Genomic DNA, 16,920 nt, shown 5'->3' with positions numbered 1-16,920 from the left:
GACCTGGGTCCATCCCTGCAGCCCCGCAAGGCGCCACCGTGGGGCGACAGTGTAGACCTGAGCCAGCTCAGAAGAGGGAATTGCAAGCCTGAGGCCGTGGCCACAGAGGGGACTGAGGGCGGGGGCTAGACGGCGAGGCTACCCAGAAGGAACAGGACAGGCGGGCACCCCAACCCCAGCCCCCGCGACCTAACAGCCCCAGCTCTTCTGGGCCAGTGGCCACATGGAGCGGCATCATGGCCAGTCGGGGGCGGGCGCCAGCCACCCGAGGGGGGACAGCAGTGCAGCGCCAGGCCAGGCCGAGGTAGAGCAGGTGGTGCTGCGGGGCGCGGACGCCGGCGGCATCAGGCAGCAGGGGTGGGGAGGGCTGTGCTAAGTGGTCAGACGGGTTCCCGGGCTGCGTCTGGGCAGCAGGACAGTCCCCGCCCCCAGCAGCCATACCTCCTCCTCCTCCATGCGCCTCAGGGTCTCACTGATGAACTTGATATACTGGCTCGTCAGCGTGGTCAGCTCGCTGTAGCGGGCGCGCAAATCCACGTACTGAAGGGCAGGAGGAAGGAGGCAGCCGGGTCAGCCCCATCCCAGCCACGGGGCCCAGGAGCCCACCCCCAGCCACGCTCCGCAGCCCTACCTCCTGGATGACGCTCTCAGACCCAGATTGGACCTTGGGCTTCTTGGCCGGGGAGGCCACTGGCTCAAGCTGCGCCTTGTACGTGACCAGCTGGAGCTCATAGTCCTGTGGGAAACACTGGTCAGCCACCGCTCACCCGGCCCCTGAACCCCCATGGGCTTTCGCTGGTCTTGGGGACCGAGGCCCCAGGATGCTGGGCCTCGGCAAGGGTGGCAGGAGATAGAAGCCTCACCTTGATGGCGTTGATGTACTGCTTCGCGAACTTCTGGCACTCCTCCACCTTATCCCCGTGACGCTCAATCTCCTCCAGCAGCGCCTGGGGGGCATGGTGGTCAGCGGCCAGGGTGCGCCCCACCCCGCCCCACTCCCGCCCCCGGCCGGCTCAGGCCTACCTTCTCCTGCCGCAGCTGCTCTCGCACCGCCCGGCTGTCCGCCAGCGGGATGGCCTGGATCTGCTCCTGCCGCTGCTTGGCGTCCTGCAGCCAGGCGCCCAGCGGGTCCGCACTCTCCCGGTAGTAACGCAGCTGGCGGCCCAGCTGCTCAAGCTCACGCTGCCGCAGGTCGGTCTGGGCCAGCACGGCCTGCCAGCGCTCCAGTAGCTGGGCCACCCGCCCACGCCAGCGCTCCACCTCCACGTCCCGCTCACCGTGCCGCTGCTGCAGTCTCTCCCCCACCTCCTGTGCCCCCCGCAGCTCATCCCGCAGGGCATCGAACACCGGCTGCTGCGCCTCCGCCTGGGCCCGCAGCTTCTGTTGGGGGCCAGAGGAGCAGGTACCGTTTCAGCCCGAGGCCCGGCTGCTAGCTCCCAATGTCCCTTGGCCTTCCTGCAAGGCACAGGCCTGGTAGCAGTACCTTGAGTGCAGCTTTGGTGGCCTCGAGCTCTGGGAGGGTGGCGGGCACGGCCTGGGCCTCCTTAAGCTGCTCCTCGTGGACCTTAAGCATGTCCTCAGCCCCCTGTGTGCTGCGGATGACCAGACTGATGGTCTTGAGCCTGGGGGAAGGTGGGCAGGGATGAGCCGGTGCGGGGTGGGGGGCAGGCCCAAGGCAGCGGGGAGCCCAGCATGGTGGAACCAAAGCCTCAGCGTTTGGCTGACCCTCAGTCATGGGCTTCGGGGAAAAGGACAGAGACCTCAAGGAGCTGGGGGGGGGGACGGGGACCGTTCAGACACAGGAACACTTTGACTCCAGCCTGAGTCTTGGAGGGTGTGCTGGCCCTCGTCACAGCAAACCCCCAGCCAGCCACCCCGGGGCCTGGGGGCAGCTCTCCACCTCTAGCCCCAAGGCTGTGTGAGGGGAACAGGGAAATTAGCCTCTGTGAAGAAACAGCGGGTAAGGGCTGGACAGGACACAGGGAGTCTGCGGTGTCCTCAGAAACTACGAAATGACGCATCGGAAACAAAGACTGTAAACCGGCGGGGCCTTGGAGGGGGTCTGACGGGGGAGAGGCCCTCACCCGGCTCGGGAGTGAGTTACTGTACCGTGGGTGCATGCGCGCTGAAGCGAACAGACGCCCTGGTGAGGACTCTGCATTTCCCCAGGGGCACTGGGGGAGGGCAGCCAGGGGACGGGGTAGGGGTGCAGGAGAGACACCTCGGCATTAACCCCTCTTAACACCCAGCCCCGTACCCACCCTTCCCAGGTCCTCGTCCTCTCCCTCCCCCCCCCAAGGTCACTGGCGCCGACCCTGTTTGTCTGACCCACAAGCACGCCCGTGGCCATTTCTCACTCCGCGCTCTGCGCTCCGCCCTCCGCCTGCATGCCTTCCATGCTTCCACAAAGACGCTCCCCTAGTTCCTGCCACCCCATGGGTGGGGCTCCCCCAGGGCACCACACCAGCCCCCTTGACCCCTCTCACCCTCCATCCAGTCATCGGAAAGTACTGCCTTCAGGGTAGGTCAGGACTGAACCCCTCCCCATGTCCGTGACCCCCACCCTGGTCCACAACCACCATCTCTTGGCCAGATCTTTCAACAGACCCCACCTCACTGCCCCTGTTGCCCTGTCCATCACCCTGCCCTCCGCCAGCACACGGTCCTGCTCTGCTCAGGACCCGCTCTGCTCAGGACCCTGCTGAGGTCCCAGCCCCGGCCTCTGACAGGTGCACTCACTTCTCCAGATAAAAGGCGGAGAGGCTGCGGACCTGCTCCAGCTTGCCCAGGGTCAGTTCCAACTCCGAGCGCAGAGTCGGGGCAGCAGGTGATGGCTCGGGCAGGGCCAGGACCTTCTCGGCCTCGGTAGAGAGCCGGGCAACCCCCTTGCCCAGCCCTTCCAGCTCAGCCTGTGTTTTCTGGGGAGAGAGAAGGAGGTGAGCTGAGCACGGAAGCCCAGCCACGCTGAAGGCCGAAGGCATGGGGACAGGGCTGGGGACGGCGCCTGCCTGCTGCTCAGCGATGCGCTGGGCGCACTCGCGTGCGGGCTCCTTGTCCAGTGGCAGCCGCAGGCGGTGCACCGTGCGTGTCTCGCAGGCCTCCAGCTGCAGCCGGATGTCCTTGAGTTCTGAGATGCAGCGCTGACAACGGGACTCCTCCTGCTCGCCTGGGGACACAATCCGCTCACGTGCTGCCTGGCCCTGCCTGGCCTTGCCTGGCCCCGCATGGCCCCGCCCGCCCTGCCTGCCAGGTCTCCCCCTACTCCCCCCACACCTACCCTGCTCCAGGCTCTGTAGCAGCTGCTGGTAATGGTGGCTGCAGGAGCTGTACTCGCGCTCGGCCTGCAGCCGGTCCTCAGGCCCGAAGCTGCCAGCGTCCTGGCTGTCCCGCAGGAAGGCTTGGTAGTGCAGCTCCAGGTCACGCAGGGCCTGGCGCTGTTCCTCTGGCTTCAAGGTACGGAACTGTGGACGACAGGAAGGCTGAGCACCAGCCCGCAGTCTCAGCCACAGGAAGTCCCCCCTCTGCCCTGGGTGGCCCGTGGGTGGCCCGTGGGGCTGGCCTACCGTAACCAGGGACCAAGAGCGGATGAGCTGCAGGTCCCGGCAGAAGCTCTGCCATGCCAGGAGGCTCTTCATGTCCACGTGCAGCTGGTGCCAGAGTGCGACCAAGGCCTGGTGCTGGGCCTCCAGCCTGGCGGGTCAGGGTGCGGTCAGAGGCATCGGGGCTCCTACCCACTGCCACCCAGTCCAGCAGCCAGACCCCAGACCACCCACCTGGTGACGGCCTCCTGGGCCTCCTGGTTGGGCGGGGGCACGAGGAAGCACACGGAGGGCACAGCGGCCTCACTGCCACAGCTGCTGAGCACCTTCCAGTGGCACGGCTGTGCAGGGCCCACCAGCTGGCACTCGTCACCCTTGTGCACGGTCACCTGGGGCAGCCAGAGCTGTCACAGTATGGCCACGCCCACTCCCCCCAGCAGACCCCAGTCACCCCACCTCCCCTGCAAGCTCTGTCCCGCATGCAGCCTGCTGCCCTCACCTCCACCTGCTTGTAGTCACACACGGCCAGCAGCGGCACATGGCCCCGCACGGACTGGGCTGGGCTGCGGGGCTTCAGCTGCACCACAGCCTTGGCCCGCTTGGCCAGGCCTGCGAGGTGCCCCCTGTACTCATTCAGCTGGTCCTTCTCGTCCTGCAGGGGAAGAGAGCTCAGAGACTGTCATCCAGCGTCCAGATACCACCTGAGTGAGGGTCTGCGAAGACCCACACACTTGCCCCGGGCAGTGAGGCAGCACCTGGAGCACAGGCTCCTCCCTGTGGCCCCAGGCACAGGGGAAAGAGAAGCAGGCCCCAGAGCTCGGCCTCAGCAGAACCCCCGGCCCTCCCTCCTTCCTTGCTGGCCAGAACTGAGTGCATGCCCCCACCCCAGGTCACACACTGTGTTCCCCGTCCCCTGCCCCCAAGTCTTCCTCCCACAGTCCCCTCCCACCGCAGAAGGTCACCCGCCTCCTCCTGTTCAGTCCATCCAGAGTGTCAAACCAAGGACTGTCCAAGGCTGCGGGGTCAAGAACACACCCTGAAACTGCTTGCACCTCTAGCAGCTAACGCTGTAGCTGAGGGGGCCTCGTGGCTGCCCCGGACTTCACTGACTCCCATCCTGAGCACAGGAGCCCCAGGTGGCAGGGCTTCTAGTCCTCTCTCTTCTTCTCTGCCACCCCCAGCACTCTCAGAAGGCCCCCGGGCCCCTCCTGGTGCCCCTGCCCCCGTCCAGGGCACAGGCACACACACCCAGCTGCCTCTCTGCCCAGCTCAGCCCTAGGTGCCAGGTCCAAGATGCTAGTGGACCCCTCTAAGGTGAAAGAGCTGGTGACAGCGTGGCCATTTGAAGCCTCCCCCTCTCTGGGGACTGCGAAGGCGAAAGGGTGCTACCAGCTCTGGCCAGACACCTACTTACACTGCAGCGCCCTGCCACTAGTCCCTCAGTTCCCCGCACCCCATCCCGCTGTGCAGGCTGCCAACCCGCATCACGCCTCCCCCAACCCCAAGCCCCATCCCTGCTGACCCCCTGTTGCCCCACTTCCGCCCCCAGAGGGGCCTTTCCAGAGCACCATTGTGGCCCGGCTGCCAGTCGCCTCTCCCAGACCTCACGCCCCCTACCTGCCCCTGCTGTGCCGCGCCATCCCTGAGCCCGGCGGCTACCCGCCCTCCGCCGTGCAGGCACCCTGGACAGCTGGCTCACCTGGGCATCCTGCAGCAGGTCCTCGAGGCGAGTGACGGTGATGGAGCGGTCGCAGGTGTATTTCCTGCGCATCGTCTCCTGCAGCTTCCGCAGCTGCTCCTCAGCCTCCCGCACATCTGAGAAGAACTGTGGCAGCGGGAAGGGGTCAGGCTGGACCTGGCAGGGCTGCCCCACTGTGGGCCCGAGGGGCCTGGGGGGACTTGAACATGAGCTCGGCGAGGCGAGGTACACGGGAACAGGGAGGGTCTAGGAGCTTCTCACAAATGCTGTGGCTGCGCCCGGCGGGGCAGGTTCTCACCTGGAAGTAGGCGGTGTTCTCTTTCAAGTGGGCCTCAATGCAGCAACACAGCTGCAGCATCCAGCTCCACTGGGTCTGTAGGGCTGCCTGGAAGGACTACAGCACGGCGGGCATCTCCGTCAGCCCCCAACCACAGGCCTGGGGGGCCCCACAGCCCTACACCCCGACCGTGGGCACCAGGGGGTCTCCCTACAGCTCCCCACCTCCACCGTGGGCCGAGCGGGGTGGTCCTCCCGAAGCAGCCGGTCCCCGGTGCTCTGGGTCTCCTTCAGTTTCTTTTCCTTCAGCTCCAGCTCACGCATCAGGGCCTGACACGGAGGCAGCGGGGTCTCAGGGATGGTGCCAAAGCGACAGAGGTCCACCAGCCTCCCGTCAAGCGCCACCCAAGCCCCCGGCTGTCCCCCGTGGGGCCTGGAGCGGGAGCGGATGCAGGGTCGCCTCACCGAGTAGCTCTCCTTCTTGGCGGCCATGTTGGCGTTGCGCTCGCTCCAGTCAAAGCCCACCTCCTCCTCCTCTTTCTCACTCAGCCACATCAGCTCCTTGGTGGCAGCCGCCACAAAGCCGTGCAGGCTCTCCAGGGACCGCAGGCGGGCCTTGGAGGAGTTCTGTGGGCAGGCAGGGTGTCAGTAGGCCACAGCCCCGCCACCTGCCCTGCCACCCACCCGGCCCCCACTCACCAGCAGCTTGGCAAACTGCAGGTCCAGCCGGCCCAGGCAGTCTCGGTAGGCGCCCCGGGTGGCTGGGGAGAGCTGGCTCTGCAGGGGAGGAGGAGCGGTGAGGCCTGCATGGCCAGGACCTGGCCTACCACCCGCGGTCCACCCTATGGGCGCCCACGTACCTCGTCAGTCCGCGCCCGCTCGATCTTGGCCCGGAACTCCTCGATGGACTGGTGCAGGCCGCGGTGGCTGCCCAGCTGCGCCTCCACGCTGGGCAGGTCCACGCCCCACTCGGCACCGTCCACTCGGCGCTGGTTCTCCTCCACCCAGGCCAGCAGGTCCTGCAGATAGCGCAGGGTGGAATCCTCCAGCTCAGGGCGCCGCTGCGTGCTCTGCACAGTCACCTGGGTCACCTGGGTCACAGGGGCAGCAATGCCCGCCTTCAGCCGAAGGTTGTACTCGGTGCGGATGGCCACCAGGCGCTCATGCAGGCGGTATACCCTGAGGACAGCGGGGGAGTCAAGTCAAGAGGGGGTGAGCCGGAGCCAGGCAGCACCCCAGGCCCCCGCACCCAGGGCAGGGCGTGGCCCACCTGCGGTACATCTGCTCGCCCTGTGGGTGCCGCCCATCCTTGAGGGCCTGGACGTCATTGAATAGTAGCCGGATCATGCCATCCGCCTTGTCCAGGTCCCGCTCCACGTCGCCTGCCCGCTGTGCTGTCTTGCCTGCCGCCAGCAGCCGGATATCCTACAAGGTGGTCCGTGACTCAGACCCCAGCCCCGACTTTTCCCTACCTCTCCCCGCCCAGCCCCACCCATCTTCAGGATGCACAAAATGCCAGCCATGGCTCTCTGGAAGAACCGCGATCCAGTCCGAAGGCCTGCCTGGTGCCCAGAAGCCAGCTCTGCTCAAAGCCGGCAGTCAGGGTTGGCTGCACACCAGGAGGGAGGAGCTGGGACCGCTTGCCAGGCGAGGCAGCTTCAGGGATCCTCCCGCCGCCACCCCGCCTCCCCGCTGCCTGGTGCCCAGTCCCGCCCCGTCCCCTCCCCCTCACCGACTGCAGCAGGGCGTCGGCCTGGTTCAGCTGCTCTTCGCACAGGCCAGCCTCCATCTGCAATTTGCTCACGATGCGCTGAAGACACTCCAACCTGCAGCCCAACACCCACGGGACCCGCTGTGAGGGGACTGCCTGCCAGGCTCCTGGCCGAAGCGCACGGTCCCCCTCCTGCTTCTGGCCTCCACGCCAGCCTGTGGCCCACTGTCGCCTGGCCCGGGTGTGGGTTTCCCAGCCTGGGGGGGATTTCCTCTCTAGGCAGTGACTCACCCTCGGGTGGCTTCCCTGCCACCACAGGGCCCCACCCACTGCCCGCAGCCGCCCACCTCTCAAACTCGCTCCGGAGCTGCTTCTCCCGCTCCAGGATGGCCACGTGCAGCTTGCCCCATTCTTTCTCCACGTCCAGCGGGTGGTAGCCAGGGGGTACCTTGAGTTGGCCTGCTTGTACCGCCCCCTGTCAGCAGGGGCCAAGTTCAGTCCTGGGTCAGCAGAGGGGTGGGGGTGCCAAGCCACCAGGGCCCCCGGGCCCCCGGACCCCCAGCCAGCCTGCCCTGGAACAGCCCTACCCCAGTTCAGTAGGGAGGACAGGCCAAGCTCGCTGGAGAGGACCCCCAGGCCCCTGGACGGCCTCACTTGCCTCCAGGACGTCCTCCGCTTACCCCTGGGAAGCCTCCCACTCCTCTCCAGACCCTCGCTAACCTCCAGGGACTGGTAGATGCCCTTGGACCGGTTCTTGTCTGCCTCCTTGGCGGGAAGCTCAGTCTCCTTAAACTTCAAGAACTGGCACCACAGGATCTGTGGAGACAAGATGCGTCGGCAGCCGCGCCTGGGCCCCCCCCCCGGTGGGCACAGGACCCCGCCCCGAGCGGACCAGCCCACCTCAATCTCCTCAAAGCTGGAGGGGAACCTGCGCTCCTCGAAGATGGCAGTGTGGTGCCGGGTCCACTGCAGCAGCAGCATCACCAGCTCCCGGTACTCCTGCCACCGCAGCTGCAGCTCCTGGGGGCGAGCACGGCCGTCAGGGGCCAGCGGGGGCCGCCTGTCCTACCACCACCACCAGGGCCTGCCAGCCGACACTCACGTTGGCCTTCACCCCATCCTGCACGTCAGGCACACGGGGCATGGCGTCGTACAGGGACGAGACGTATGTGATGATGGACTTCTCATCGGGCTGAGGGACGTCCACATCTGTGGGGGAGGGAGGTCAGAGGTGGCCCCCCACAACTGGCAAGGGACAGGAGGATGGAGGAGCAGCAGCAGCACATACCCTCAGGATCCAGGAGCCGGGTCACGCCCAGATCCCGCTCCGCCACAGAGAAGGCCTGGTCCAGGTTCTCCAGGTTGGTCTGACGATACACCTTGCTCATATCGATGAGCATGGGCCTGTAGGCGATGTGGCCGGTGGAGCAGCAGGTGGGGACACAGGACAGCGAGACCCGCAGACTGGTCAGCACACACACACAACCCACGTATCCCCACAACACACTCATCCTAAAAGTACACTGCCCGCCCCACTAGCGCCCAATCCTGACCACACAGGGAGCTCTGTGTGGCCACTGTGCACTCGAGCCCCGCCCCCTGGCGCTCAGGGGGCTCACAGCAGGCACAGGTGCAGGGTGGAGTGCACTGAGTAGAGGGTGCCGGTCAGCCTGGGCTCCCTGGGTCGGGACGGAGGGCCCCCGGAGACCATCCCCACCATGGCTCCGCCACCTGAGTCCCATGGGGGAGATGCTCATGGCTGTGAGAGCCAGCAGCCCATGGGCCCTCTGGCCTTGAGAAAGCCAAGGTGCCTCTGGGAGGGCCCAGGAGGCGGCGGGAAGGGTGTGGGTGGGGCGGCTGGCATGGGCACTCGTCCCCGCGGGCAGTGGGTTCTCGTCAGCGGAAGACACTCCTCCCGCCACCCTCCCTGCCCCTACTTGTCTGAAGTCGCCTAGCTGAGCTGCCCCAGGACACCCTGACCCACAGCCCCATCTCTGCCTTTCTGCCCGGGGCTGCGTACTTATGCCGGTGAATGATAGCATTGAAGAGGCGGCCGTCACGCCAGCTGGAGGTGAAATTGTCGCAGCGCAGGCCCTGGTAGCCCTCCACCATGCGCTGTGACCACAACAGCAGCTTCTCCTTAGCCGTCATGTCCTCCGACTGCCCGCTGACCTGGATGTCAGAGATCTGCCCCCAGGTGGGCAGGATGCGGGCACTCAGCCACACAGCCACCCTGCCGCGCCCACCCCTGCTTGTCTGAGGGCAGGGGCAGCTCGGTACCCGGCTGGGGTGCATGTGAGCCACCAGGCTAGTGGGGCGGAGCAGGGTCCCTGGGGCCCCTCCACATCAGGGATCTGCTACACCTCAGCACTATGAGCTCAGGCCACTCCAGGAGGCAGCTGCCATAGTGTAAGTCAGAGCCCCCGGCTCCCACTGCAGACACGTGGTGGGTGACCTGGATCCCCTCACCTACGAAGGCCTGAGCCACACCCTGCACCCTGGAATTAGTGGAGGGTGAGCCCAGCGAGAGCAGCTGCTCGCCCAGACACCTGGGCCCAGAAAAGGCTGTCGCACTTGGGGTGGGGGCAGGTCAGCCCCCTCTGGCTGCAGACTGGGGGCAGGATCCCTGGGGCTGGGCATCATGTGCCTGGCAGCCCGGCCCGGGCATGCCAGGGCCACGGCACCAGCCTGGCCCTGCACTCAGCTACATCCTTCAGCCCGGCCTGCCAGCCTGTTTGGCTGTCAGCACAGCCGCCTGCCTGTCCCTGTCCCTGTCTGCCTGTCTGTCTGTCTATCTGTCGGCCTGCACGCCTATGTGACTCAGCTGCCGTGCCAACAGGGCTCTGCCTGCCCAGCTCAGATTTGTGGCTTCCTGTGCGGCTGGGCAGGCAATAGATGAGTCAGCCAGTGCAGCGGGTGCTTCTCCAGAACCTTCCCCAGGGTAGGCGGCTGCCCCGGGGGAGCAGAGTGTGCATTCCTCTGCGGGGAGGCTCTGCGGGCCCTGCCCAGCCAGGCCCAGAGGGCTCAGGAGAAGCAAGTCTTAAGAGAGAGACCTGGGCCTCCGGGCCCCGCAGCTAACACAGGGCTCATGCTGGGCGGGCAGTGGGAAGGCTCCTGGTGCCAGGGTAGCCAGGGCCCAGCTGCTGGGCCAGCCCCGGAGACCGTAGAGGCAGCAGAGCATAGTGGGCGGCCACTCCACCTGGAAGTGCAGGATGATGGTCCAGATCAGGCCGAGGGTCAGCTTGGGGTTGCCGTCCGCGATGTCATCATTCCTGATGTTCACCAGCTTCACCTGCGAGCGAGTGGCCTCGGTCACCCACGCCTCCTATGGGCGGCTCAAGGGGGCCTGGGTCCTCGGTCACGCCCCGGGTGGCTCGGGGTGGGGGAGGCCGGAGGCCTGGGGTCACGGCCCCGGGCAGCTGGGGGATGGGTCGGGGCGGGGCCGCCTCACCTGGCGGTGTCGCAGGTAGTCCAGGGCGATCTGCACGTTCTGCAGCTTGTGGAAGCGCATCCTCCCCTTCTCCCGGGGCTGTGAGGCGGGACGGCCGGTCAGCACCCCCAGAGCAGGACTTGCTCGCCACAGCCACAGCTGCCCCCACCCTCGGAACCCCCCGAGGCGTCTGTGTGGCTAAACCAAGGGTCTCCCCCAGCGTGGCAGCAGCCCCTCCCATGTCCCCAGTGCACCCTCTCCAGCTGGAAACGGAGGCCACGGGCCCAGAGGTCAGGCCCAGCAGTGGCTTCAGAAGTCCAGCGGCCAGACCCAGGCAGCGGGCAGGAAGGAAGGGGGCGGGAAGGAGACAATAGCCAGGAAGCCTGGGGCGGAGGGCGACGGCGCTGGAGGAGGGACCCTCCTGCCCTATGGTGGCAGCCCCGGTGGGTCACAGGCCTGAGTGGTGCCGAGGCGGGACAGCAGGTGGCTCGACACACAGCCATCTGCCCACCCGCGTGCTGGGCACAGGTTGGGCCGGACTGGCCACCAGCCCTAGGTGAGCTGGGCTCCGGCCTCAGGGAGCCACGTGCCGCCGTGGCCAGCAGGCACAACCACTCACCAGGCGCGAGCTCCTGATTATGTCCCGCTCTCTTGGCTGCCCGGCCAAAGCAGGACAAGGGGTAAAGGACAGAGGTCAAGGTTCAGAGTCCAAGCAGCAGAGAAACCAAAGCAGAGCAGAGCATGAGGTTACTGTGTTGGGGCCACCACGCGAGGGTGGCACGGGGTCGGGGCCACAGCCAGGCCGGCCGAGCACAGAGTGGACGTGTGGGGAAGGCCCCGAGGAGGGAAGGCGGGTGGGCACACGTACCAGGCTGTCCCCAGAGAGCACCTCCAGCAGGGAGATGAGGTTGTGGCCATCGCGAAGGTCTTCGTACAGGTCACTGATGTGCCTCTGGGCCTGTGGGGACAGAGGCACTGGGCTGGCCGGAGATTCCCCAGAGCCACCAACAGACCTGGGGTGAGGAGGTGCACCGACCCCAAGGGGAAAGAGGCAGGGGGCCCGAGGAGGCACCTACCTCTGCCCGCCAGTGCTGCAGGGGAGGCCAGAGATGAGAGCAGGAGGAGGAGGAGGAGGAGACAGACAGGCGACAGGCAAGGGCCAGCAGGGCGGAAGAAGACAGATCACAGGTTTGAGAGGAGAGTGAGCCCCCAGGCCAGCGAGGCTGCCCTTGTTCTGGATGGAGGGCTGGGATGTCCCCTCCTCCCACACCGTCCTCGCCCCGACGGGAAGGCCGGGGCGTCCCCTCCCCCGCCGTGGCCAACCTGAGGCCGCACGCAGGCACTGGCCCCACCACCCACCTTGATGAGGTGCTTGTTGACCCACTTGGTGAAGGTTTTCTTCTGCACTCGGTCCCGCTCATCTAGAAGGAACGAGCCGGTTACCTGGGGCCTAGGTGAAGCCCCGGGGGGGTCGCCGCCGCGCAGACACCGTGGCTGGCTGATGGGGGCCTCAGAATCACACTGAGACCCAAAGACCACCCCCCCACCAGACTGGCAAAGACAATGGTGCCCAGGCCCACCCCCCACACCAGCCCAGTCCAGGCAGGGAGGGGGAGGCGCTAGACACCCAGGATGCTGGCTGCTCAATCCCCCTATTGTCTCCCTCCCAAGGGAGGGTCCGGAGCCCGCAGCCCCGCCCAGAGTCCAGAGCCCACAGCACACAAGTCCCAGCCTGCTCCACCCCCACACGCTGACACCCACAGCCCCGAGCAGAGGTTCCAGGACAGGACCCAGGACTGGTCAGGTGGGTGGCAAGGGGGAGGCTGTGTCCTCCCGGCTGGGCAACAGGTCTTTTCCAGGGTGCGAAGAGCCCCCACTCACCCCAGCCCTCTATCAGACGCCCAGAAGCCGCTGCCGGCCTTGCCAGCACAGGCCGGCCCGCTCCCAGCTGTGAGTGAGGGGCCGGCCCCCCAGGTCTGCACCTGGGCCAGGATGCAGCACACCGCCCACGGCCCGAGCTCTGGTCTCAGGGTCTGTCCCTCCATCTCAGACCCTCAGAGTCTGGGCCCCACCCCCAGCCAGAGCCACGCTTCCTGACACAGGAAGTGGGCCCCGCCTGCCTCAGCCTGCCCGTCTGCCGCTAGTGCCCACTACCTTTCTTGCCCTCCGAAGCCCTGAGTACCGCCCGGTAGAGGTTGTCCTCTGAGTTGGTTCTTTTGGGACCCAGGCCCTGGGGCTCAGGCACGCGGAGCCGGTTCTGAGACATGCTGCCACCTCCGCCCCTCGGCGCTGGTCCCTCTGCCCCCAGGTGCTGTGTGCTCTGACGCCCAGGCTGCAAAGTCTGGCAAGGGCCGGGACCCACTCCCTGAGTGGCAGGCTCAGCTCCCAGCCGAGTTGGAGTGGCCACTCCCGGCCTGCTGTACTCACCGCACCGCTGTCCCCGCCCCAGGAGCCCCACCCCACGCTGCCCACCCCCCAGAGGGAGTGTCCCAGGGAAGGAGGAAGGCAACCCTCCCCCACGGCCACACCCTTTGCCAGCAGAAACAGGAAACCCAGGGGTTTCCTCACCCACCCCGCCAGGAGCCGGGCAGGGCGGTGGGGGGGGGGCGGTGATGAGGGGGCAAGGGAACCTGGCACTTTGCTACACACCCAGTGCTGGCCCCATGGCCAAGCCAAGGGATGCCCCCAGCATAGGGAGGGGACCTGAATGTGGCTGGCCCTAAGTGCCCCAAAGGCCACGCCTCTCTTTAGAGAGCACACCATAGGGCTTCAGGCCTGGCTCCCTGGGCCTACCCACCCTCCCTGCTGGAGAAGGCCCCCAAGCTGAGTGACACCAGGCCTGGGGGGCCCAACTGCCCATCCTTTTCCTGCAGCCCCCCCATATCGCATCTCCTCACAGACCCCCCGAGCCCAGTGCTGGTGGCCTCAGCACCCTGCTGGGCTCTGCTCCACCCTCTCTAGGGCTACTCTGGTCCTGTGCCACCTTGGTGCTTCCCCAGCTGCCCACCAGGCACATCCTGGAGCAGTGCCCCTGCCTGCAGGCAGAGTGTGCACTCGGTGGGCAGGAGCAGCCCGCAGCCCAGAGCTGACTCATCAGGCAGGAACTCTGCCCCATGCTGGGGGGGCCTAGGGGCAGTGGGGAGCATCCGGAGGGGATCTGCCAGTGACTCAGGGCCGAGGAGGGGGCCCCCCGGCACTGTGACTCACGGGAAAGGAAGCCACTCTGGGGCAGGGGGCGCAGGACGGGTGGGGCTGTTTGCACTGGGCAGGGATCACAGACAGCAGCTACTCGGAGTTGTAAAGGTGGAAGCTGGGGCAAAGGGCGCAGGGGCGGGCAGAGCTGCCTACAGCCAGCACTGGGACTGCCGGCCGAAAGGAAAGAATGCACGCCCAGACCGCAAGAATTTTCCAGTTGGAGCATCTGGTTTAATGCGATCCAGCTGTGAGCACCCCAGCACTTGGCCTATTACGAGAAAAGCCCACCCCGCCCCCATCCTTGCTGCCCCTCTGTGGCCACGGGAGGGCGCCCACACCCCACGGAGCTGGCACGTCACCCCAAGTCTTATGCCCCACCTCATCGGGAAAGGACCCACCCGCCCCAGGCTCCAAGCTGGACCGCTGACCCTGGCACTAGAGGCACAGTACCCTTCTGCCCGAACCCCCCAATCTGGGCAGGGCCTGGAGATGCTCAGCCGCTCAGCAGCCCCCACGGCCCCAGCAGCTCATCACCCTCCCGAGGCCTAACAAAATCCCAAATCTGCCCCCGCACTGCTCAGTGCTCCTGCACAGGGCACTGTGTCCCCAGCACACTCCCCTGCCCCCCAGCCCCCAGGTTTGGAGCCTCGTCAGAGAACCCCTCGCCCTAGCAGTGGTCCAGAGTTCAAGAAGCCTGTATGCAGCACCTGCCATACACGCAGCTTCTGCGCTAGTCCAGCAGAGACCAGGAGGCTGGCCCCTGCCTGCGAGGCTAGGAGTGTCATTCTTGTGAGGGGCACAGATACCCGAGGCCCTGGGGAACGGGCAGGAGGAAGAACGGGACCTCCAGAAGCTGGAGGCTCCAGAGCCTGACACCCAAGGCTTGCGTGAGCCCTATCCCAGCCCCAGCCTTCCCTCTGCACAAACAAGCGGCCAAGGATGCCACAGTGCAGGCAGAGGGCAGGTGGGGTGCAGCCGTGCCCTGGAAGGCCTCCACCTCTGGCTCCTCCAGGGCCTCAGAGCCCAGCCCATCCCACCTCCACAGAGCCTCCTGTCTGCCCTGGCCCCGGGATGTGCAGCTCCTATCTACCCTCAAACTGAAACAACTCCTCCCAGGCGGGCCGGGCCCCCGCGTGCTCCCAGCCAGGCCTCTGGCTCCAACACTGCCGCAAAGCTCAGCTCACCCTCCCCAGGACACACTGCCCCCAGCATTGCTGGCACTCTAACACATCTGTCTGAACCCTGAACTACCCAGGGGAAGCTGACTCTCTGCCTGGTGACCCCTAGAGCTACCCATGTTCCTCTGGGGGATGTCGCCCCCTTTTACGGTCAGAGAAACTAAAGTCAGAGGTCTGATAGCTAGTGAAAACGTGTCTGGGTGTGAAGCCTATTGATGGTGGACACCCCGCTCACTGGCTCACTGGCCTCGGGGAGGAGAGCCCCAAGGCGACAGAAGGCCTGGAGCTCCGCCCCCGCCCCTCCCCCCTTCCCCCTCTGGCACCTCCTTCCACCTCAGGTCCAGACCACCAACTGCCCGGTGCCCAGAAACCAAAGCAAAAACCTCAGCCAGTCCTCCCACCTTTCCTTTCTCCAGAGAGGAAAGGAACGGGCCGAGCGGACAGCACCCCGCTTTCCTCCCCAGGTGTTTCCGGAGCAGAGCCTGGGGGCGGGGCTGCACCTGGACTGGGCACCACCCCTTCCCGGCCGAGGCCGTTCCCCGGGAGACCGGTGCTCCCCCTCTGCGCCACCTCCCCTCGCGGCCACAGGCACCCACCTACGCAGCACAGCTGCTCATAGAGGTGGTCCCTGCGGGCTCGCTCGCAGGCCGGGTCCAGCCAGCACAGCGGTTCCAGCACGACCTCCTTCTGCGCCGGGAAGGGGCCGCCCTCCCCCCATGTGCCAGCCGCCGCCATGGGCCCAGGCACCCTGGGGTTGCCCACGCCGACAGCGAGCAGGCGGGTGGTGCCTCTGGTCTCCGGCCCACGCTCCCAGGCTCGGCTCCGCGCTGCACAGCCGCCCCCGCTGCCGGCAGCGGGCACACAGCCCAGACCTGAAGAACCGGCCCCGGCGGGCGCCCCGCCCAGGCCAGGAAGCCACGCCCTCACTTGGGGAGAGGACCCTGGCTGGGACTGGGATGAGGGGTGGCTGCCTGAGAGGACTAAGGGGCCTGGGAACTTGCGGGCTGCCCAGGCTCCCAAGGAGGGGAGCCCCGAGGGACGCCCAGGAAACTCCCTCGGAGGCGGCTCCCGGCCGGGTGCCAGGGAGAGGCTGGGGGGCGGAAGCAGGGAGTAGCCGGCTGAGAACAGCCAGAACAGCACAAAGGCGCCGACACCCCCAGAGGCACCGCAGGGCGTGGGGACAGGGAGCAGCCAGGACAGTGGCTGAAAAGCAGCACCTTCTGAGGGCGGCGACGGTGGGGGTTGGGGGCCTGGCCTACGCATTTTACTGGCCGCAGCTGCGTCACCAGCCGCTTCCCAGCCCCAAACCACTCGCGGAAGCCCCACCCTGATTCAGACCTCAGGTCCAGTGGGTCTGGCACCCAGGCTGAGACCAAACAGCCTTTCCAGGGGCTAGCCTGGCCACCCCCACCAAGGACGAGCTTCCACACCCTGGGTATGTGCGGTGCACAACTGAGCACAAGCTCTGCACTCCCATTAGGGCGGACCCCAGCAGCTCCATCTGCTAGAGGGAAGACAGGCTCCGCCCTGTCCTGTTGGGCATGGCTGCCATGGGCTATAGCAGAGTGGGTGACTTTGAGCAGGGGGAGGGCAGAGTGCCACCTGGCTGCCCGCCCTGCGTCAGTCCTGGGTGCTGGCCGAGGGTACTCAGGCACCTGCCTCACCTCTGTGCAGCTCAAGCCTCTCGCAATGGGCGGGCGGCTATGCCTGGCCCAACCCCACCTCAGTCCTGGGCAGAAGCCTCTCCCAAGACCCGCCCCAGGACACCTGCACCTGCCAGCTGCAGTTCCTCTGTTGACAGTCACCTGAGATCACCCTGTCCCTGGCAGCTGGGGAGGGGCCTTGCTTCCAGAGGGAGCAACTGGGCACTGCCCATGTCTCCCGTCCAGCAC

The 16,920-nt window shown here is 66.7% G+C and overlaps 1 protein-coding gene across 8 annotated transcripts in view; it reads right to left on the bottom strand.

Moving 5' to 3' along the window:
• Nucleotides 1–16,920, bottom strand: part of PLEC (plectin) — a 63,403-nt gene that overhangs the window by 11,170 nt on the left and 35,313 nt on the right. For 6 of the 8 annotated variants that reach the window (XM_011374887.2, XM_023520305.1, XM_011374891.2 and 3 more), the window contains 29 exons: nt 12,015–12,076; nt 11,524–11,613; nt 10,677–10,754; nt 10,425–10,517; nt 9,246–9,412; nt 8,514–8,629; nt 8,328–8,434; nt 8,126–8,245; nt 7,946–8,041; nt 7,573–7,700; nt 7,247–7,340; nt 6,785–6,939; nt 6,375–6,693; nt 6,214–6,291; nt 5,980–6,141; nt 5,740–5,844; nt 5,537–5,632; nt 5,239–5,364; nt 4,039–4,191; nt 3,774–3,928; nt 3,564–3,690; nt 3,278–3,461; nt 3,009–3,166; nt 2,740–2,918; nt 1,484–1,622; nt 1,024–1,380; nt 864–947; nt 632–736; nt 442–540 (listed from right to left, as the gene is read on the bottom strand). In XM_011374887.2, coding sequence (XP_011373189.1) covers nt 442–540; nt 632–736; nt 864–947; nt 1,024–1,380; nt 1,484–1,622; nt 2,740–2,918; nt 3,009–3,166; nt 3,278–3,461; nt 3,564–3,690; nt 3,774–3,928; nt 4,039–4,191; nt 5,239–5,364; nt 5,537–5,632; nt 5,740–5,844; nt 5,980–6,141; nt 6,214–6,291; nt 6,375–6,693; nt 6,785–6,939; nt 7,247–7,340; nt 7,573–7,700; nt 7,946–8,041; nt 8,126–8,245; nt 8,328–8,434; nt 8,514–8,629; nt 9,246–9,412; nt 10,425–10,517; nt 10,677–10,754; nt 11,524–11,613; nt 12,015–12,076 — 3,932 coding nt within the window. Of the gene's footprint in view, nt 1–441; nt 541–631; nt 737–863; nt 948–1,023; nt 1,381–1,483; nt 1,623–2,739; nt 2,919–3,008; nt 3,167–3,277; nt 3,462–3,563; nt 3,691–3,773; nt 3,929–4,038; nt 4,192–5,238; nt 5,365–5,536; nt 5,633–5,739; nt 5,845–5,979; nt 6,142–6,213; nt 6,292–6,374; nt 6,694–6,784; nt 6,940–7,246; nt 7,341–7,572; nt 7,701–7,945; nt 8,042–8,125; nt 8,246–8,327; nt 8,435–8,513; nt 8,630–9,245; nt 9,413–10,424; nt 10,518–10,676; nt 10,755–11,523; nt 11,614–12,014; nt 12,077–12,809; nt 13,092–15,624; nt 16,373–16,920 lie in introns of those variants that run through there. The other 2 variants (XM_011374888.2, XM_011374889.2) reach the window with 2 other exon arrangements.

This window comes from Pteropus vampyrus, unplaced genomic scaffold (genome assembly GCF_000151845.1).
Source record: "Pteropus vampyrus isolate Shadow unplaced genomic scaffold, Pvam_2.0 Scaffold256, whole genome shotgun sequence".
Lineage (NCBI taxonomy): Eukaryota > Metazoa > Chordata > Mammalia > Chiroptera > Pteropodidae > Pteropus > Pteropus vampyrus.
The sequence above is the reverse complement of the archived record's forward strand: the minus strand, read 5'-3'. Positions and strand labels throughout refer to the sequence as shown.